The sequence below is a fragment of the Letharia columbiana genome (assembly GCF_014066305.1).
Source record: "Letharia columbiana isolate WasteWater2 chromosome Unknown Sc0000016_s0, whole genome shotgun sequence".
NCBI lineage: Eukaryota > Fungi > Ascomycota > Lecanoromycetes > Lecanorales > Parmeliaceae > Letharia > Letharia columbiana.
Window position 1 is genome coordinate 520,576 of NW_023501056.1, and position 21,303 is coordinate 541,878.

At 51.5% G+C, this 21,303-nt stretch overlaps 6 protein-coding genes across 6 annotated transcripts; 3 read left to right on the plus strand and 3 right to left on the minus strand.

Annotated features, from left to right (window-relative positions):
- Nucleotides 1-299: 299 nt before the first annotated feature.
- On the minus strand, nt 300-803 carry HO173_005761 (uncharacterized protein; the record flags this gene model as incomplete). Its single annotated transcript, XM_037307675.1, has 3 exons — nt 300-438; nt 530-578; nt 686-803. The coding sequence occupies 3 exons, from the start codon at nt 801-803 to the stop codon at nt 300-302; spliced, it is 306 nt and encodes a 101-aa protein (XP_037165484.1).
- Nucleotides 804-2,579: 1,776 nt separating this feature from the next.
- Nucleotides 2,580-4,086, plus strand: HO173_005762 (uncharacterized protein; the record flags this gene model as incomplete). Its single annotated transcript, XM_037307676.1, has 6 exons — nt 2,580-2,729; nt 2,793-2,847; nt 2,901-3,037; nt 3,088-3,192; nt 3,245-3,951; nt 4,005-4,086. 6 exons carry the CDS (start codon nt 2,580-2,582, stop codon nt 4,084-4,086), a joined length of 1,236 nt encoding a protein of 411 aa, XP_037165485.1.
- Nucleotides 4,087-5,876: 1,790 nt separating this feature from the next.
- On the plus strand, nt 5,877-11,207 carry HO173_005763 (uncharacterized protein; the record flags this gene model as incomplete). The annotated part of the gene is made up of 5 exons (XM_037307677.1): nt 5,877-6,036; nt 6,101-6,424; nt 6,516-6,712; nt 6,764-10,600; nt 10,653-11,207. 5 exons carry the CDS (start codon nt 5,877-5,879, stop codon nt 11,205-11,207), a joined length of 5,073 nt encoding a protein of 1,690 aa, XP_037165486.1.
- A 1,070-nt stretch (nt 11,208-12,277) lies between these two features.
- HO173_005764 (uncharacterized protein) lies at nt 12,278-13,648 on the minus strand (the record flags this gene model as incomplete). The annotated part of the gene is made up of 1 exon (XM_037307678.1): nt 12,278-13,648. One exon carries the CDS (start codon nt 13,646-13,648, stop codon nt 12,278-12,280), a length of 1,371 nt encoding a protein of 456 aa, XP_037165487.1.
- A 686-nt stretch (nt 13,649-14,334) lies between these two features.
- HO173_005765 (uncharacterized protein) lies at nt 14,335-15,931 on the plus strand (the record flags this gene model as incomplete). Its single annotated transcript, XM_037307679.1, has 2 exons — nt 14,335-15,145; nt 15,207-15,931. 2 exons carry the CDS (start codon nt 14,335-14,337, stop codon nt 15,929-15,931), a joined length of 1,536 nt encoding a protein of 511 aa, XP_037165488.1.
- A 2,361-nt stretch (nt 15,932-18,292) lies between these two features.
- On the minus strand, nt 18,293-20,834 carry HO173_005766 (uncharacterized protein; the record flags this gene model as incomplete). The annotated part of the gene is made up of 8 exons (XM_037307680.1): nt 18,293-18,508; nt 18,579-18,794; nt 18,852-19,151; nt 19,208-19,491; nt 19,550-19,761; nt 19,823-19,854; nt 20,622-20,669; nt 20,739-20,834. The coding sequence occupies 8 exons, from the start codon at nt 20,832-20,834 to the stop codon at nt 18,293-18,295; spliced, it is 1,404 nt and encodes a 467-aa protein (XP_037165489.1).
- Nucleotides 20,835-21,303: the final 469 nt, after the last annotated feature.

The window sequence follows — 21,303 nt, forward strand, 5'->3', positions numbered from 1 at the left end:
GAAGAGTTTGAATGAAGAGTGGAGAGTTGATATACCATCGTCTATAGACGTTCGGCCCATGGGGAAGGAGGGGACGAACGCATATGCTCAGATGGGTAGTAGTCACGAAGCAGATGAAGCTCGGCTCGACCCTGGAGAAAGCTGCTTCATGCTCATGATTCAATGACTCCGTGACCTGGGTATAATGAGTGATCGATCGACCCTCTCGACCTTTACCAAATCTTCTCCCCTGTCACCTCTTTCCGCCTCTCCCTCTTCACAATTCCTCCATCACGGGACCAAGACTTTCCATCTCGACACTAGACATGCAAATAATCCGCCGCCATCAACAGCTCCAAGCACAACTCCGGCGGTATCTCCATGTCCGGCACGTCCTTCTCGTCCTTGTGCTTCAGATTGTAGTACAGATACTCGCAGACCTTTTCGAGCACGACGCCGCTGTTCCAAAGACGCGTAAGCCGGGCTAGAGTCCTCGTAGGCGAAACCCGTAGAAGATCAAGTGGCGGAGACTGGAGGGGGGGGGACGTACTTGATCGTGCCCAGCGTGCACCGGCCCGAGATTGACTCGGCGAAGGAACCTGCGCCCACATAGACATCGTCAGTATAGATAGCCGCGTTCGCGGGGATAGAGTGGGCGTGGGCGGGCCGTGGAGCGGGGAGACCGGAGTGTGGAGTGGGCGCGCACTGTGCGGATCCAACATCTTCTTGACGGTCCCGGCGACGCAGGCGGCGTCGCGGCTGACGATGAATTCGAAGCCGTCGTTGGATATCAGCGTCACGTAGGGCGAGGAGGAGGCGGCCATGTTGGGGTTCGAAGAAGAGGGAGAAGAAGAAGAAGAGGGGACGGTGGGAGGATGTTCTTCGCGTCTTGGAATCTGGGGGAGCCGTGCTGACGGAACCGAGGTACTGCCGCTGGCCCTGGGTGCCAAGGCGCTAAGGGGCCGTTATCTGTTATTCTTGCCGATACATAAGTCAAGTACATGGTGGCTTTCTCCTAAATGCTTTCTGAGGAGCGCGGAACGATTTTGCGAGGCGTGAATGTTTTCGTTCGAGCTCTAAGATTTCTGTAGTCATTGCAGTGGAATCAATATAGACGGCGTCAATGTAAAACCGAATGCCACATTGGACATTGTCGCTTCCACCAGGCTGTGAAACGGTCAGGAGAATCTCTTGTAGCTTGGGCTGGACTGGTGGCTGATCCCGGTCTATGTCCGTAACAGCAAAGGAGATCATCAGATAGGCTGTTGCGGTGTAGCTTTTGTTTCATTCCTTCACGTTGCTTCAGTCGCCTTTTTTGCTGCATCAGAGCCACTTTTTCATTTTCTGCAGTGGGAGGTATAGTCGCGGTTGCAGAGCATGTCTACACCTGACGAGAATGAGATATCTATATGCTTAGAGGCCCTGTGAATTGGCATCTGGTGGAAGGGACAACAACAGCACCGGGCACTGTTCATAGCCCATCTCTAATAGTCTTAGGCCATGCGGAGTCAAAGCAAGAACGCCTCGTCTGATATTTGGTCGAAGACTTGGTATGCATGATGTTGGAAAGCAATGACGCCAATCTCCAGTCAGGTATGAGACCACGAGAAACGCAGCAGCGTATAGCGCCTGTAGCAAGGACGACTTGAAAAAGTAGTCATCATGAGTTCTTTTGACCCTTGATCAGACTCGCAAAGGTAACTCTGCAAATACTCCGCCCACTCCATTATCCTGGAGACATTTCTGGTGCTTCTGAAATCTTTCAGCCTCCCCAAACCGGGGACCTTCGATAACGTTTCTACCAAAATCCCACGTAAGCCCAACGCCGATAGCATTGGTGGCATCATGCATGACACAAATTCATGCGGGTTGTGCTTGATTGCCTTACCACTTACTTTCGCCTATCTTTAGCGACGCTGGCCTCCAGATTTATAAGAAAACCTAAGGTAACCGTGCTTGGCAAAAGAAGCGAGAGAAGCCGCTTTCCCCGATTCTTCCGATAAGATGTTTATCCGAAAGAGCATTGCTGCATGGCAATTACATGCGTCTGCATCTATGCCAAGCGTTGGAACTCCGTCAAGGGATACTCCCTCTAAGGGTTGTTACTGAGTAACACCGAGCAGTGCCCAGTGTGCGGTATAGATATCTGGGACTGTCTCAAGGAAAGCAGTCGAGATAATATCCTTCGATGCATCTCAACATGCACCGAAGTGCTGTACTTATAGGACTGGCTCATGAGCAGAAGGGTCTCACTCTCGATTTCAGCCTTGAGCGTACTTCACAGAAGTGTGTTCGTTGGTGAGGCTATAACCATGCATACCTCTAGCGATGATCTGCCGCATGTTCTCCGGAACTAGCATAATCTTACCCAACTCACGACGCACCTCGCATGATCGTGCATGCAAAGTAGCCTAGCCGCGGTCAGCTGTAAGAAACTGGTTGAGTGAAATGGCGCAGCAAGAAGAGAGAACGCCTCGAGCCTTTCATTCCCATTTCCTGGGAATATGTGTGATCTGTCGTACATCTTAAGCTTCCCTTCGGCGCGTACTTGTATCTCATTACACATCTTACCAGCGTTTGTTGGGGCAGTATAAAACAGGATGGCTTCGGTTGTACTTCCTTTGTGTCTTGTTGCCCTTGCAAACGTGGTTCTGGGCCAGGACTCGACGCCATCGCCGGCATCAGCGGCGCCGAGTATTTTGACAGCTTCTGGCTCCTCGTATGCAACACACATTGTGACTGTGGGAAAGGTATGCATGCTCCGGGTCTGCAAATGAGAATTTGGAGAACGCTGATAGTGCTGTTACTTCTAGGCGCTGAACCAATTTGACCCTGACTCATTAATAGCCAATGTGGGAGACGTGATTCGTATGACTGTATGAAAGTAAGAGTGGTAGCTGCTGCTTATGCCAGATTCGCAGAATTCGAATTCTTCCCACCAAACCACTCCGTTGGTCGCGCGGAGTACCAACAGCCCTGCATACCGTATGAAGATACCGGGGAGAACAAAGTCGGATTCTGGTCGGGATTTTTCCCGCTTGATAAGATCCTTCCTAACGTCAGTGATACTCCGAGTGGCTATATTGCCTTGCTAAATCCGCTCAACAGCCGCCAACATGGAATCTGACCATCAACGACACTGAGCCCATCTTTCTTTATTGCGCAGCTCCTGGTTCATGCATCAACTATCAGATGGTTGGGGTTATCAATCCTGTAGGCTGATTCCGCCCAAACCTCGATATATGGGTGTGTTGACGATCAGCAGAACGACTCAGTATCGCTGGCCACGCAAAAGCAAGATGCGGCTAATGCGCAGTACATGCTAGCACCTGGAGAACCTTTCCCGTCAGAAGCGGGGGTGCCCTCGGGTGATGTCAACCCGGGAATCAATGCGAATGGTTCGACCTCTCAGCCGGCATCTACGCAGGCAACGTCTTCTACCGCTTATGCCTCGCACACGCCCGAGGCGTCTTCTCACAAATTATCGACTGGCGCCATTGTGGGTATTGTAATTGGGGGGATCGCAGTGGCGGTCCTAATCGGAGCCCTATTCTTCCTTCTTGGACGCCAAAAGACCATGCTCCAATTCATGAGGCGGAATCAGTACCAGGCACCCGGGGCACAGAATCCGCCAGGAGACCAGCCTGACATCAGATCGCCGCCGCCCCAGATGACTTCGTTTCCAATTGCTCCAGCAACACCATATTCGGGAACGCCCAACTACCACGAATCTGCTTATGACACCCCTCCATACACAAGGCACGCAGCACAAGATCCTCTGGCCACTCCACAGCCTCCAGTGGCTGAGCTGCCCTCGCCTGCGGAGAAGCACATGCAAGAGTATATCAGCTCCAAGCCTCTGGAGATGGAACAACATTCACAGGAGCCTTACCAGGACAGCAGAGCGCCAACGCCGCAACCGCAGGCAGGGCCAATGAACTTCTGGGGAGGGTCGAGGTCAACGAAGACACAGTATGTTACCGACAGGCTTCGAAAGGTACGCAGTAATGACTAAATGTTAATAGAACGTCTGAATTGTCAGCCGAGTCGCCAAGTGTAGGGAGGAGCCCAAACATGTCCCCAAGCAGGTACCATCCTAATAGATGACAAGAGATCTTACAAGCTGATGTCTTATTTATCATGGAGTCCTGTGGGTTTTGCAAAAGGGACTTGGATAGTGGCTAGGAGGAACATTTCTTCTTGGTCCACATAATAAGTAACAATTTGTGATTGTAAGTGCTGGTCTTGCAAATCTTGCTATCTTTGTGAAGGCTCGGCTTTTTTGACTGGTAGAACATCGAATTCTACCAGTCTGATGCTATCGAGAATACGTAAAGTATGTATTGCGTCCCGTAATCCGCCCGTGAGCTCGGTGGATCGGAATCTTTCGTCTGCGTGGCCCACATGGCGAGTGATGGATTCTTGAGTGATGTAATCAAGTGGTGGCAAAGGACAAGGAGCCAATAAGAGTTGGGAATTGGCATTGTGTCTTCAAGTCACTTCAAGCCTCAAGCCGCCGCCCGGACGGATAGGAGGAGCCGCGGGTTGCCTTGAAATCAAGCTAGGTAGGTAGCTTCTTTATCCAACCAAGCTTCGACGCTTAAAGTGAGTCCTGTTCCCGATAGTTTTAGGACATTTCCGACACTGCGGATCAATTGCATCTTGCGTGGAGCAGTCTGGCCTCCTGCACACCTTCAATTCCTGCCAATTGCGCGCGATGACCGATAGACAGATGGCAGACGCGAACCCCCTGTTTCCTGAAGAAATGCTTGGCCGATCCCAGGTGGCCACGCCATGCCATGCCATGCCATGCTGCACGGCCCACAGGTGAAGGTTGAAACTTGTAATGATGCTTCCCATGCTTCCCGTGCATCATGGTGCGACATGTTCCTTGTCGCCACGAGTTTCTCATGTGCCTGTTGGAAAAAACGGTTTTGTCGTCTCAAGGAAAGTTTCGCGAGCGTCTGCAAGCCATGATGCGTCAATGTTTAGAATTCCAAATCTCTCCGGCAAATAGGACGACACAGTGCGGACACACAGTACCGACAGTCGCAATCCCTATTGAATAAATAGCCAACAAAGAAGAATTTCTGCACTGTTGCAGTAGATTACTGAAAAAGGTGCTGCAGGCAGAAGTGTTAAAGCTTCGTGAATGGTCCCTATGGTGTATGTTGTATGTTGTATGTTGTATGTTATCATATGGTAAAGATGATACATGATCAAAAGCCGGGTACTGAAGAACACTTTGTTGAATTTAAAGTACCTAGTGGGCGAGGGGGTGTCCAAAGAGTCTAAGGGACTTAACCATCTGTACGGTGTACCTCTCGTGGATTCAGAAGGGAGAAAAAAAAAAGGGGAGAAAATCAAGGACTGGTGGAAATACCTATTAGGTACCTTATTTCTGGAATCTGTAGACTTTACTTAGAGTAAACCCCCGTAACGCTGCTGACGCCTGGTGACGCTAAGGGGAGGTGATCCCGTTAATGGGTCCCCCCCTAGATCCCTTAGGTCCCCTATCCCCAATAATTCCCAAAAAACACTCCGCTTGCAAAAGTGAAAGTTTGAAACGACAAGTATCGTCACTACCTGACATCTTGCTTCACCCTTTACCATCTTCTTCACTTCGCCATATCACTGTATCACTATTTGCTCGCGGAAAAAGAACAAAGGGACTCCAAATCATAGCTTCCACCACTTCGCGACACCTGCACCCTTTCTTTGATGACTCGGGATCGGCCGCATTTGCAGCAAACCAATCATCTCCATCCTCCTAACCCACCCACACGGACAAAAGCACACAAACATGCGAGATTGTGCTGCATCAAAACCAACCCGGTTGCGATATTGTTGAACATATTGCTGTCGCCCTTCGCGCCCAAACGGGCGTCACAGGAGGAATGGCCAGCTCACCGCCTTCTTCGCCCTCTCCGGCACGCCCAATGAGCGGAGTCTTCCAGGCAGCCCGGAGCCAGAGCCGGATGAGTTACAGCAGCAAACAGGGTGGAGGCAGCAGAAATTCAGACGAGGATGGGAGACCAGCCGTCTCGGTCAAAGTCGGTATGCAGCGATGGATGACGGTAGGAGTGGTAGACCAAGCAGTGCTGACTTGGTATTGTCGTAGCTGTACGAATCCGTCCACCGCTGCGACCGAATGATCCAGGCTTCGAACTCATCCCTCAGCGCTTCCAGAGATCCATGGTTCACGACACCTCACCGAGCAGCCTAGCCATCGAGTCACCACATGGGCAAAAACTCTTCCTGTTCGATAGGGTATTCGGAGAGGATGTCTATCAAGAGGGCGTTTGGCAATACGTGAATGAAAGCGTCGAGGCCTTCGTGCAGGGTTACAACGTGTCTGTCCTTGCCTACGGACAGTCCGGTTCCGGAAAGTCTTACACGATGGGGACATCTGGCCCTGCTGAGCAGAGTGATCCTCGACTCATGGGTAGGTGATACCAATGTGGCGACAAACATCACGAGATGCGGATTCGGCCAATCTTTCCTCAATGGTGCTCGGCTAATGCACGATTTGCTAGGTGTGATTCCCCGAGCCGCCAGCGCGCTGTTCGAAAAGCTTGCAGGGCCACCGACACTGCGAAGAAGCGGATCTTCTGGTCTTCGCACACCTACCCGCTATTCAATGCACTCGACCGTGGGGCTGGCAGCAATGGCAAAGGCTCAGGCACAGGCAAGCGAAGACAAGAACTGGCAGATGAAAGCTACATATGTTGAGGTTGGTTTTCGCAACTCCTGGTGAATCTAGCACTACTCAGAGGCTTTTTAGATATACAACGAGCAACTGCGAGACCTGCTAGTACCAGAATCCGTACCTCTGGCCGAACGGACGACTGTGGCGATCCGGGAGGACGTAAAAGGTCGCATTCTCCTGACCGGGCTCCGTCAGGTCAACATAAAGTCCATCGAAGATCTCCTGGCAGCTCTAAATCTGGGATCTTCGATTCGGCAGACGGACTCGACCGCTCTCAACGCCAAATCATCTCGCTCCCATGCAGTGTTTAGCATTAATCTTGTTCAGCGAAAGAACAAGGCGCACACCCCCAAAAAAGACAAGAGGCTCTCCATGCCAATAGAAGCCATGACAGGGGCGGAAGATTGGGTTACGATTGACAGCAAGCTACATTTCGTCGATCTGGCCGGGAGTGAAAGATTGAAGAACACCGGTGCTTCAGGAGACCGTGCAAGAGAAGGGATTTCCATTAACGCAGGTCTTGCAAGTTTGGGAAAAGTGATTTCTCAGCTTTCAACCCGACACTCTGGCACCCATATATCATACCGCGACTCCAAGCTTACCCGAGTACTGCAGGATTCTCTTGGTGGTAACGCAATTACATACTTGATCGCCTGCGTGACACCAGCGGAATTCCACTTGAGCGAAACCTTAAACACCGTGCACTACGCACAACGGGCCAGGAACATCCAAAGCAAACCCCAGATTCAGCAAACCTCGGACGAGAGCGAAAAACAAGCTGTCATTGACCGTCTCAGAGCAGAGGTCTCATTCCTTCGTGATCAAATCAGTCATTCTGACCGTCGGATGAGTGCGCCTCATGAGCGAGCCGAGCGGCAGAATGAGAGGGAGTTAGATCTCGAGAACCATCTTCTCGACGTCCAGGAGAATTACACTGCCCTCAGCCATCGACATGCGAAGCTCATCTCGGAGATCACCAAAGCAAGGGACAACGAATCTGGAGAGACGCCGACGCTCACAGAAGCAATTGGAGACTCCGCGGTCGAGAGACTGAAGCGCTCAAATTCATTCGCAGAGGCAGTGGAGCAAGTTGTAATTGAATATGAGAAGACTATCCAAAGCTTGGAGACGTCGCTTTCGAACACCAGATCTTCCTTGGCCACCACGGAGAGTACCTTGCTCGAGAAAGAAAACAAGTGCGCCTATGTTGAAAGTGTGAACCAGCAACTTCAGACTCGACTGCACAAGCTGATGGAGCGGGATGCTAACAATGAGCAATACCTGCACAACCTAGAGGCTAAGCTCGACGGTCAAAGCTCCGGTGACGAAAAGTCTGCAGCACTTGTGATGGAATTGCGTAAAGAAATTGCCCGGATCCGTGAAAACGAGTCTCAATGTGAGGATTACATAGCTACCTTGGAGGAGCGGCTCGCCGAGGCGGACCAAGACATGGAGCTCAAGCAGCGTGAGTTGGATCGACTTGAACATGTCATTGAACGCCAGAGGAGCCTTGGGAAGCTAGATAACCTGCTGTACGAGTTTGATCATCTTCACACTAACGGTAACTCGAATGAAAATCAGGCTCCAAGCAAACCTCTGACCAACGGCGTGGCAAAGTCAGCCGCAATGTTCACTCTTCAAGAAGCGGCAAACATCGCAATCCCAGAATCAGACGACGAGGAGGAGACTGGGTTCTCCCTGAGGAAGCAAAGCTCGCAGCTACCAAATGGATTTCAGGCAACCCGGACCGTTAGCACGGCAAGAGCCAGTCCCGCTTCTCATTTAGATACGGAGCACCAAGGTCTTGCGCAAGCCAGGTCCAACGTCGTAGCAGACAAGCTCCAAGATGTCACCCAAGAGCTCTTCGATCTTCGGATTCAGCATGAGTCAACCGTGAGCGACTTCGAGATGATATCTGCAAAGTACGATGAAGCATTACGTACACTCGCAGAAATGCAAGATGCCGTCGATGAAGCTCGTCACCCGGCTGCAGCAGAATCTGTCGCATCCCCAATATCTACACGACCGACATCTTTTTTAGGAGACGCGAGGGTGAATGGGCTAAAAGATGGGGGACAACTACCATCCTCGCGGTCACTGTCATCGGAATTGTCCTTAGCTGGGGATTCAAGCACTTCCGTGGAGCCGTCAGCGGACGGCAGTCCCCTCAGGAAGATTACTCCTGGGGGTTGGAGCCGAATCTCACCTCGTGAAGAGTCTTTGATGCAAGAAGTGGACGAATTGAAGAGGGCCCACGTTGAGAAAGATGAAGGCTTAAAAACCTTGCACGGCAGATACTCCGAATTGCAAGAGCTACATGTCGAAACGCTGGACGTCGTTGAAGAACTCAAGGCAGAAGTTCAGAAAGCAAAGATGAACAACCCACAATCGCCGACCTCGTCTGTGATTAGGCGAAAATCCAGCCAAAACGTCATGACGATAGACCGTGCTCACCGTTCGTTCGCATCGCTCAGAAACATCGCCGCTGACAACCTTGACGACAAGCCTGATACGATGCAGAGCTTTGAGATCAATCTTAATACAGCAATGCATGAGCTCCATCAACGGTCAGAACGGGTACAGCTTCTCGAAGCCGAGCTAGCAACTCTGAAAAGGGAAATGGATGCAAAGGCGACGATGATATCTGGCCTCACACGAGAGCGCACTAGCATGAAGACATCGTCACCCATCGACATGTCCGTTGTATCTACCTTACACGAACAGTTGTTGCAGAACGATACTCAGATGAGGATGCTGCAGGAAAGACATTCGAATCGAGAGCAGGACTTGGTCGGCGAAATCGAGTCACTAACGAGGTCCTTGGAACACGCCGAATCGGCCAAATCAGCCATGCCAGGATATTTCCCCGAGACTCCAGCTACGACTATCGAGTCGAATGACAAGCAGCTTGGCCACAACATGCAGCCACCGCAAGACGTCGCGAGACTGCAGGACGAGGTCTCCCAGTGGCAGCAGAAGCACAGAACAGCCGTCGACTCTATGCAAGCTTCCGAGAAGAGGCTGATATCCACTATCACCGACCTGGAAAGCACCTTGGCCAGTGTCGAGACGATGCGTAAACAAGCTGAGGAGAAGGCTCGGGAGTCCGAATCTATCTCGGCTCATGCGGCAGATGAGAAGACTGACCATGTCCAAATTATCAACACTTTGATCAAAGAGATTGACGGGCAAAAGGCAACCATTGATTCACACGTGGATAGAATTGCAAGACTCGAGGAACTACAAGCAACAGCTCGTGAGCAGGTTGACACGGCAGCACGCTTCAGAAGCGACAACGAAAAGGAACTTGACTCGCATCGTCAACATATTTCGATGCTCGAGCGGCAGGTCGAAGAGCATCAGTCCACTGTTGAATTTCACAAGCATGGTCTGAAATCTTTGCATGACTCACATTCGCGCGAATTGGATGGTTTGCGCTCAAACATCGGGGAGCATGCCGCAGTAAAAGCAGAGTTGGACCGTAATTTCCAAGAAATGCAGGGTGTATATACGGCCCAAGTTACCCGGCTCGAGACAGAAGTTATCGACCTGAGGACTCAGCTAGAAAAGGCTAATAGCAACCTTGCAGACGAGCTTCGGCTGTCAAAAGCAAAGTGTGATGAGATGGACCGACAGCGTAATCAGCTCCAGAAAGAGATCCAGACTCTCAAATCTGAGATCGCAGCAGCCGGGAAGTCGAACGAAACCAACATCGCCGAGCTGGAAACGTTCAAATCCAGGAACGAGAGATTGGAAATCATCAACGATGAATTAGAAGAGCAGATCAAAAACGCCTTCGACCAACAGCAAGCCAGTACCAGTAGGCTGTCTATGTTGACCAACAACCAACCTCAGATCAGCATTCTCGAGAAGCAATTGGAAGCCTCCCAGATCCAAGTGGAGCAGCTACAGGTATGTCGGTCTCCAAACCATCCTCCTTTCCACGTTATTGACTCTAGCAAAGACACAAATGCGGGAACTCCACCAGCAAATGCTCGAACGCTCCCTCTCAAACTCCAACATCCGCAAGAGTGGCTCCGTCGCCACCCTTCCGTCACCCCCACCGGCCATCCCGCTTCCCCCACTACCCAACTCCGTCACTTCCCCCACATCCGCCACCTTCTCCCACCACTCGCCCAGCACTCAGACCGCCGACCTAATCTCCCAACACAATGTCCACCTGGAAGAAAAAGACGCCCATATCAAACAAATGGAAAAGCATCTCTTTGCCGAAAAACAACTCACGGCCACCCTCGAAGAAGCCCTTGTCGATCTCGAGTTCCAAACGAATAAGAGCAAGCTTGACATGGAAGCTTGGAAGAAGAAGACGTGGGCGTTGGAGGATGAGAACAAAGACCTGAAGAAGGAGAGGAGTGGGGCGCGCTATAGCGTCCAGGCGGTGGAGGAGGAGAGGGACAAGAGGAAGGAGGCGGAGAGGGCGAGGGAGAAGTTGGAGGAGAGAATGAGGGCTGTGGAGGGAAAGAGGAAGAAGAAGGGAGGGGGGTTCAATTGCTTCTAGAGCTCTCCTCCTCTCCTCATCCGGCACGGAGACAGATCTTTTGGTGTCCACCTCCCGGGGTCCCCTCGCTTTGCCCGTTACGATTTTCCGACGTCCCGATATCATTTTTTCTTTTCTGTCTTCCTGTCCATACTTTCATCAACGCGCTCGGAAATATACCCCCCCCGCTTTCCGTTTACCTTGTACCTATACTCTCAGTCATCTCGCCCTCCATGGCGCATATCGAGGCCGGTCGGTCATAGATTTTTTCCCCCTTCTTACTGGGCGTTTTTTCGTTCGGAGAGGCTTCTATCTATCTATCTATCTATCTATCCATCTATCCATCTCCAAGGCCGTGCGGACAACATTTCTATCCTTTCCGGGGCGTCAGATGTATGCTTGCTTGCTTGCTTGCTTGCTTCGGTGCTTGCTTGCTTCGGTGCTTCCGACCTCTGATGTCCGAAGCCGATGGCTTGGCTCGTCTCGTTCTCGCTTTCTTGCAGTCTACTTAGAGAGTACATCGGTGGCGTTTTTGGCTGCGTCGCTTCGAGTGAATGAATGAATGGGTGGGGTCGATGCGGGTTGCTTGAGGGATGGATGAGGAGCGTGAGGGGATGGATTGTTCTTCTTCTGCTCGGGGGTCGCTCGACTCGTTTTGATGGGTCTGACGGGGTGAGGATGAATGATTCGGGTGCTGATGGCTTTGTGCAGATGAGAGGGAGGGGTTGGTGCAGGTGGGATGGATGGATGTTAGATGTGGATGGGGCGGATCAAACGATCAATCAATCAGTCAGTCAATCATTTTGTAGAAGAGTGGATGTTGAAAAATGTGGATGTGCAAGACGGAGAGTCAGCTTGTGACTTGATTCCTTCACTCTCTCAGCAAGGTTGTAGCGAAATATGTACACCTGTCCCGACAAGGGTGGACATTAGAAGCAAAAAGTATCGAAGCGAATAAGGCTCTGCCCTCCATAATAATCTCACGAATCCCTCCTGCAAGCACGAGTGATACATAGCCAGATGAAAAATCCTCCTTCTCTCCCTCTCCCAGTTCTCACAAATACATTGCCAAAGGACTGATTAGTCATCCCCTAAATAGCAACCACGTTCCCCTGGTACCTCGACCCGCCGCTCGTGATATCCACGGTACCCGTCTTGTTCAGCGTCTGGCCGTTGATGGGCCGACTAGCGGTCAAAATCTGCTGGCCCATCTTGGCGGGAGAATTGAACGTAATCGCACTCTTGCTAAGGAATGACGGCGCGTCCATGGAGGTGCTATACCCGCCGGAGCTGAGATAAATGGTCGCTGGCTCGGAGAGGAATGGCACGACGTAGACGTTGTCCGCAATACTCGAGGCGTTCTCGGGTAAAGGCCAGGCGTTGTCTAGATAGGTGTCGTTGGTGGGGATGTTGTTGACGGGCTGGGGACGGTAGAAGAAGAAGACGTCTTCTTCGTCTGCGGTGACGGTTACGTTGGTCTCGCCGGCTTTGTATGTGTTGATGAAGAAGGTGGACATCTTGAGGAAAGCGCTGTGGTCGAGGTTGCCGTAATAGTCGGCTTTGCTCGGCAGCATGAGTTCAGCCTCCGGGGTAGTGTCCGCGGGGCCGATGTAGTGAGATTCGCCAAAGTCATTCCAAGAGATGACTTCGATGTAGTCGGGCTTTAGCTTCAACAGCTCTACCCAGCGGTCGATGTAGATGTTGGAGTCTTGCGCGTTCAGCCAATTAGTCTCACTGGCGAGACGCTTGAAGAACCATGGGGCTACGCCTGCCATCCAGGGCTTGCCGCTGGAGTCGCGGGCGTCGGCGAAGGTTTGGTCGACGGCAGCTTCTTCAGAGGCGGAGAGGGCAGGATGGATCCAGGTGAAGAGGCCTGTGCCGCGGTCGGGGAGCGAGGCCTCGTATGCGCCGTCCTGACCGAGGGAGCCGGGGAGGAAGTTGACGCCAATGTTTTGTATGTTTAGCTGGTCGATGACGTTGGTTTGCCAGTTCCAACCTGGGGGGTTGACTTCGAAGGAGCTGAGGAAGATGTTGCCGGCTGCGTCTTTGAGCTGGGCAGGACTGTTGGCGTAGAAGCTTGTGATGTTGACGACCTGGGCTACGTCGTACATGGTGGTGGTGTCGATTGTGAGGAAGAGCTTGAAGCCTAGAGTTGAGGCGGTGTGGTAGAGGATGTCGAGGTTGGTGGCGAAAAGGGCAGCATTGTCCGTGTAGTCAATGGCGAAGGCATCGAAGCCGGCGGCCTTGGCCATGTTGATGTCTGTGCTATAGTCTGGACTTGAGTTTCCGTTCAGACCTGGGGGTGCGAATTGAATCATGTAGTGGGCGAAGACCATGGGGGTGGTCGCTCGCTTGGACAGGTGGGTGTGGGCGTGAGTGTGAGTGTGATGGAGACATGATATTGAGGTTGCGAGGGTGGTGAGGAGGACGGCGTAGACGGCTGCCAATGCTGATGGATACATTGTATGGTAGCCCTTATTGAATCGGATGGAGAGATGTTATGATAGGTACTCGAAGAGTAGCGAGATGCGGGAGCTGAGTTTATGGAACCAAGGAGTGTATTTGTTTCGACCAGCGAGTGGTATCAACTGAAAAGAGCGACTTTTGGTAAGGACCGTGTGTGAAAGACTGAAGAGTCTTGGAAAGAATTGGGGTTAAATATGAAGAAATGAAGGAGAGGTTTGAGAGAGAGAGAAAGAAAGAGAAAGATAAAAGATAAAAAGATAAAAGACAAGGAGTGGGCCTTCACAACCTTGCCGCCATGGAATTGCAGGTGACTGCAGCTGAGAATTGTGAAAGGATGCACAGGAGTGGTTACAAAAATCCCCTTATTGTTTCAAAACGCCCTTCCTTTGTTCTTAGCGCCACCGGTGCCTGCATCTTGGAAATTATTCCCAGATTTCTCATGCAGGGGAAACTGCTCGGTTACCAATCAATTTTCAATCTTAGCCCCCGCCTTGGCACGTCATCGTCCGGGAACCTACTTTACTTTACGTGGCTACCCACGGTACTAAGTAAGATTACCTCGGATGCTTGCTAGTTGCTAATGTACTAAGATAACGAGTATTGAAACTCTAACCTCGATTGCAAGACGAAGCAAAAAAGGTGAAAGCAATTTAACACTTGGCATATCACCCACATACATCCAATGGAACGCAAGGCAAAGAAGCAACAAGACCCGAAAATTCCACCCAACAAAGCAAACAACATCGTCTTCTTCCACCCCGACCTCGGGATTGGTGGTGCCGAACGCCTCGTCATCGATGCAGCAACCGGTCTCCAAAAGCTAGGTCACAAGATCACTATCTTTACATCCTACCGAGACCCCAATCACTGCTTTGACGAAGCTCGAGATGGCACGCTCGACGTTCGCGTGCGTGGAGACTGGCTCATCCCTGCTACAATCCTTGGTCGCTTCAAAATCCTATGTTCTATTCTAAGACAAATTCATCTATTAGTGGCCATCACCTGGAGCGGCGAACTGACCAAGCTGAACCCAACGGCTTTTTTTATAGATCAGTTGTCGGCGGGCATACCCTTCCTGCGATGGTTCTGGGAGGATCAGAAGATTTTGTTCTATTGCCATTTTCCGGATTTGCTGCTGGTGCAGGGGAGGAAGACCTGGTATACAAGGATATGGCGGATAGGATTCGATTGGTGGGAAGGCTGGGGGATAAGAGGGGCTGACAGGGTGATAGTCAATAGTGGCTTTACAAAAGGAGTGGTGGAAAGTATATGGGAGGGTTTGGGTGGTGAGAGAGGCGTTGGGGTTATCTACCCTTGCGTTGATACCAAAGGAAATGAAAAGGTCGAAGGAGACAGCAAGCCGCTATGGAAAGACAAGAAGGTGCTGTTAAGTATCAATCGATTCGAGCGAAAGAAAGATGTCGGTCTCGCAATCAAAGCATTCGCCGGCCTGGAACCAAAGGATCGAGAAGGTGTAAGGTTGGTCATTGCAGGTATGTCCAACATCTCATATGATTCCTCCCCTTTGCGTGACTGTATCTCAATCTATACCAGGAGGCTACGATCCCCAAGTTCGCGAAAACGTCCTCTACCACCACTCCCTCGAAACCCTCGCCACCTCCCTCTCCCTCACCCACGCCACCACCAAAACCCTCGTCTCCGCCCTCTCCATCCCCCCTTCCATCTCCATCCTCTTCCTCCTCTCCGTCCCTTCCTCTTTAAAATCCTCCCTCCTAAACTCCGCTCGTCTCCTCATTTACACCCCTTCAAACGAGCACTTCGGCATCGTGCCTCTGGAAGCAATGCTGGCGGGCGTTCCGGTCCTGGCGGCAAACAGCGGTGGGCCGTTGGAGACGGTTCTGGATCCGGAAACCGGGTGGTTGCGCGATGTGGACAAGGTGGAGCAGTGGACGGATATCATGAAGAGGGTTTTGGGCGAGATGTCGGAAGAGCAGTTGCGGCAGATGGGCGTGAACGGGAAAAGGAGGGTCAGGGAAGAGTTTTCGGAGACGAAGATGGCGAAGCGGTTGGATGAGGAGATTGAGGCGATGGTGAAGGGGAGGAGGGTCTTGGCCACCGAGCTGGCCGATGTGGCGCTGAGTATCCCGATTTTGGCGGGGTGTTTGTTCACGATCGGGGCGGTGATACGGGCAGCTTACAGCACGCGGTGTATCACTATGCTGGAGACGTCGTTGGGCTCGTTGCTCATAGCCGTAGCTTTTGCGGGCATCGTCGGGGTTGTTTATAAATTACAGACGCACGAGTCTGCGTTCCGATGACGATAATAAACACGGCCAGAAGTCGTTCTGAGCAACCAGCATCCGACATCACCCCCTGACCCACAACAATCAAACCCAATCAAACCCCTACGGTCAAAAACGTAGGTAACAGTGCACCATCTCCCATTCCGACACAATCGTCACTTACCAATCCCGAACGACAGGGGATCCTTCGAATCGACGAGTCAACTCATCATCATCATCATCATCATCATCCTAGCACTCGGGACCCTGTACCCTATACGCGATCGCATTCCGCACGCCCCCTCCCCCCCCCTTCCCTTCCCTCCCCTTCCCTTCCCTCCTCGGCACGCCACCCCGCGCCCCACCACCTACCAACCGACGCCTTCTCCGGGACAGCGTTTTGACAGATGGTATTATTATGTGGCTTCTTCGGCTCCGTGTGCATACCAGCTTTGCATTGTGGCTTTGCGGCACTGATGCCGAGGGAGCCGGCCGGGCGTTTGTGGGGGGTTTTGGGATTGCTGGTGAGGGTGAGGTTGGCTGGTGGGTGGGGGGGGGTTGGTCGGCGAGTGAGGGTGAGGTTGGTTGGCGGGTGGGGGTGAGGTTGGCTGGCGAGTGGGGGTGAGGTTTTGCGGGGGTACTTTTTCTCTCGGGCGGTGTGGGAGGTGATAGTGTTTGTTGGGGGGACTGGGGAGGAGGGAGAATAAGGAGGGGGGGGGGGGGGGGGGGGGGGATGGGGATGGATGGATGGATGGATGGATGGGAAGGGAAAGAAATGCATCGCGGGCGTGTGTGGACGTGATGGCTTCCAGGTCCCCGCAGGCCTTCTCAGCCCATGGGTAAGGTTGTACTAGTACGTCTGAGACGGAGTGCGACTCACAGGTGCTATGTATGATATGTCTCCAAACCGGTGTTGGAAAACTCCCTCTCAAATGCTGACCGACACATACTGCGTGGGAGACATCGCGGTCGGTAGGGATCTCCATCGTCCATCTCGAGGATCTGTGAGAGATTGCTGCAGGACGATGCGCCAAGAATGGCTTTCGACGACGTTTCCCGCGCCCGAGAGCGGCCGCGCGTGCGAGTCGGAGGCGAGGATTTTGTGGTTGGGGTACCGGGGCTTGATCAGCCTGTGGGTATCTTTTGCGGTCTTCATTATGTGCCGAGAGACCACGGTGTGTTTCTCGTCAGTGTCTCTGAGCTTAGGTTGGCTCCTCTTATCGAGAGGGTCTCTATGGTGTTCTTTTGTCTTTCTGTAATAGTGGGGTAGAGGGCTGTCTGCCCGTATGCATCTTTCGCCTTAAGATCAGCTCCTCAATATCAGCTTTATAGTGCGGCTGTATGGCAGTCATGGTCGAACTTTGAATTGCCTGGTGCAACACTGGCTCTCCCTTGCCCGGGAAAAGGTCAGTCCAGCCAGTTTTCGTGATTGCGTTCACATTGGCTCCTTCCCTTTGAAGTAAAGTAACAATTTCATAATGATGACAGTCAACAGCTCGGAAGAGAGGTGTTTCGTCGTTCTCGTTCCTCGCTTCGAGGTTTGGGTTGTGTTCCAGGAGAAGCTGCAGTATACCGCTAGAGAGAGACCCGCGTCTATCCTTTTCATACTTGTCTCCGATTTCTTTTCTCTCGTCAGCAAAGTTTTCACCCCATCATAGTTGTTCTTTCGCAATCGCCCATTGTAGCGCTGTCCATCCATTGTAGAGGGTGGAGATCATCTTCTAGCCCTGTACGTAAGAGGACGGAGACCACTGGCTCAGGTCCGCTGAGAACCGCGACTGGGAATGCTGTTTGTATGGCACGACGATTACTATCAATGCACAGATCCATTTTCTCTAATGGTAATAGGATGATATGCGCATATCCGTTGCGTGCAGCCCACCATAGCGGAGATCGTGCATACGGTATTCATCACTTGCAAGCACCAGAGTTGGATCACGATTAAGAAGTGGACAGGAAAAGCGCATAACCCCAAAACGTGAGGCTACCATCAAGCTGGTCATCCCGTGGGGACTGTGGGACCACTGATCATGGTCAACTGAGTAGACGTGGAACCGTGGCCGGAATTTGGCTTCTTGCGGCTCAGAGAGGGTTGGTGCTTTTTCTAGGCTTTCGATGTCGTGGCTGGGTTGCAGGGACTCGAAACGACGAGTCCACTTCGAGGCTTTGGAGTCAGCATTCTCCCCTAGAGAAGATCCGTGAAACATGACGCATATTCTGAAAGTAAAACGCTCTTGAAAGACGCCAGAAAATCCGAGTGTCTTGTCTCCGTTCAATGTAGGTTGAGTCGATAGGGGCAGCCGCAAAATTGCTTCGCCCCTCTATCAAGGCAAAAGTATGAGTACGCGATCAACAAGTCAGCGTGTTCGATAAGCTATGCTGTTCCCAGATCTACAACTAGTCCCTTTCCTTGTTGTTGCCAAGTAATTTCAAAGGCAACCGACGCAGCCTCCTATCATTGAACAGCAACCCAAAGATGGGCACGAAAGTCAACACCATCAGGCCGAGCGTGATGGACGGATAGAGCCAGAACGATCGTGACAGGACCAGGTGAGTGCCGACAGCTTCTGGTTCGCCGTTCGTTGTTTGTATGAGATTAGAATTGAATATCTCCTAAAAACGATCAATCGTTCAGCTCTGTGGAACATGGTGGTCAAGATCGCATTCCAGGAGTCAGACTTACAGCGACCAAGCTGGCTGGTAGGTAGATAAGTGCAATATAGGTAAGTACCTTGACCGTGTGCGAATCGTTTTGCGACTTGCCGATCAGAACGGAGATGAGCTCGTTGTCCGCTTTGGCGGCAATGGCTATCTCGCGCATGGCGTCGCTGTTTTTGTTCAGGGCTTCGTTGCTTTTGACTATCATGTTCTCATTCCTATAATTTAGGATCTGAGACAGCTACACAAGCAAAATGATTAGACTCATAGCTATGGAATGGAACGGTAATGGCCGCACCAGAGTAGCGATCCCTTCCGTATGCTCTTGTATGGCCTCGATGCCTCGCTTGTGGGTTTTAATCCGAGAGATGTACGATCCAAGCTCGGTGTTATCTTCCCTGGACTCCAGCATGCCCCGAGAGCACAGATCCTGCCAGTGCGTCTGACATCTGAGGGCTATTTCGAGGCAGCAGTCTAGTACCTCTTTGCATTTGACAAGCCTTCGACGAAGCCGCTGGAGCTTTTGACTATCGGCGAAGGCAACCAAGTAATCGCATTCGCTGTACACGTCGACATCGACAAACAGTGCCTTTTCCTCCTAAAGTCAGATTAGTTTGCAAAGGACGATCATTGGTTCCCCGGGCCGCAACGAACCAAGACCCTCAATTCGGCATCGAGATAGCAGATATAGTCACGCCATTCTTGTTCGGCTAAGGCAAAAGCACATCGGTGAATATCCCTAGGAGATCTTTCCTGGTTTCCCGAAGAGAGTGAGTTGCGAAGTTCATTGGAGAAATCGTCAGGTGCCTGCACGAATATCCATTTGGACGTTTTTCTGACATCGTCAAAGCGCTGATAGACGGCCGTCTGGCGGAGCGAGAACGGATAGCCGCTCTTTCTCCCATGCCTTGCTGGGTATCGAAGTAGATAGCATAATTCTGAGATCACCAAGGTAAGCTTGTTGATACCATGTAAAGTATCGGGCAAGGTAGGTACCATAACAATTGTGATCATCTTGACCGGCCTGCGCCGAAACGTTGACTCTTCTGTCGCAGGTAGCAAAATGCTCATCGCAGTCCGAGGTCTTGAAAGCAAAAGAGGAAACATGATCGTTGAATTCTGGAAAAGCATTGCAACTATCGAGGATTTTGCCGAAGGTGTCTTCCGTGATCAGGAGACGACCCCAAGAATATTCTTGCCGTAGGAATCTGTAGTTCAATGTTGGTCAGGCACATCGATCTGTGCGACTTAGATGCGAAGGGATCGCACATGAAAACATCGACGTCTGCGTCTCTGATTTCCTGAGCGAAGGTCAGTCACTGATCGATCTTTCCTGACTTGTTCAGAGGTCAGCGCCAAAGTGGACTCACCGCCAGAATCTCTTTAAAGGCGGTGATGTTTTCTTCGTCATGACCAAGGTAACTAATAAGCGAAAGGATCAGAGCTGGAAAGCATTGTGGTTTAATAGTAGAGACCCAACAGGACTGGAGTTTATGAAAAAGCCGCAATCCAAACGGGGCGGCGATCGGGGCCAAGCATAGTCATTCAGGGGGCAGCTTGCATAGAGGAAGAGAAGGAGAAGTTTTAGCAGTGGTGTATCAAGTTCCCCTCGGTCAGTATCGCAACTGTGTAGGTGATTGAGAAGACAGAAAAGCACGGGCGGGACAAGGTCTGCATACGTATGTGGCGCACGGCCGAGCCAAACCTCGACATTCGACTGCCGTTCGTCGGGAGAAAAGATCTCTCGATCTTCGACCTTGAGCCTCATTTGAGCAGTATCAATCAAGTTTCTATTGCTTCAGGATAATTACATAACCCTCCCGGACCTATATTATTGAAGAAATGCTGGTTGAGGTCCCCATGCACTGCCCTGGAGTGACTGCCGATCTCAGCGCCCCGCTACAGTGATTGATGCTGATTGCTGATGCAGGCATGCAGCACCGCCCTCGCAGACCGCTTCACGCTAATCAGGTTTGCTTTGCGCCTGTTCGTTCTTTTGGAACAAGTCAACCGTCAGTAGCTCCCATACTCTCCTTGACATTTGTCTGAGTTTGGCTTTATAACGTACTTGGGTAAGCTTCCGAGGCGCTGAAAGTTTGAAGCTGTCATCCACGTCCTGCCGTGAAATAGGTCGGTTAGAATTGGGCACTGGAAGTTCTCTCGCAAGGCAATAGGAGCCACGCACCTTGATTGAAAAGTTTCCGACCCCGAATAAAGCTTTCAGCAGCTTGACTAGCTTTTCCTTATCCACGTAGCGCCCTTCCAGGGTTTGGCTGATCATGGTAGGATGATGACCACGGTGAACTGTATCGCAAGTGATGGAAAATTTGCGCGGTTTGAGATGGGTGTTTGCGTAGAAATGAAGGCGCAGACACTGAAAGTAAAGACTGCTTGAGGCTGAAAGGCTGACATGGCTGGGTCGTACGAGTAAGCAGGCGTCCTGCAAGATGACGTCGGCAGGGGACTGTGAAGACAAAAACATTACCACCATTTCTCGTACACACATTTTAAGACGCATGGGAATTCATCGGTTGCGTCTCCGTCTCTATGATTGCTATTCCCACGGAGGCTGACAGTGTAATATTTGTTCATTCACGTACGTTGCGATCTTTCCAATACGTTCGTTTATTTACCTCCTGCATCCTTTGGCTACACATTAATGATTTGACCCCCTTCGTAGACGCTATAGCATCAGCCGCTTGGGCTGAAGGAGCTGTGTGGCTGTCCACAATCACGATGGTACCCAAGCC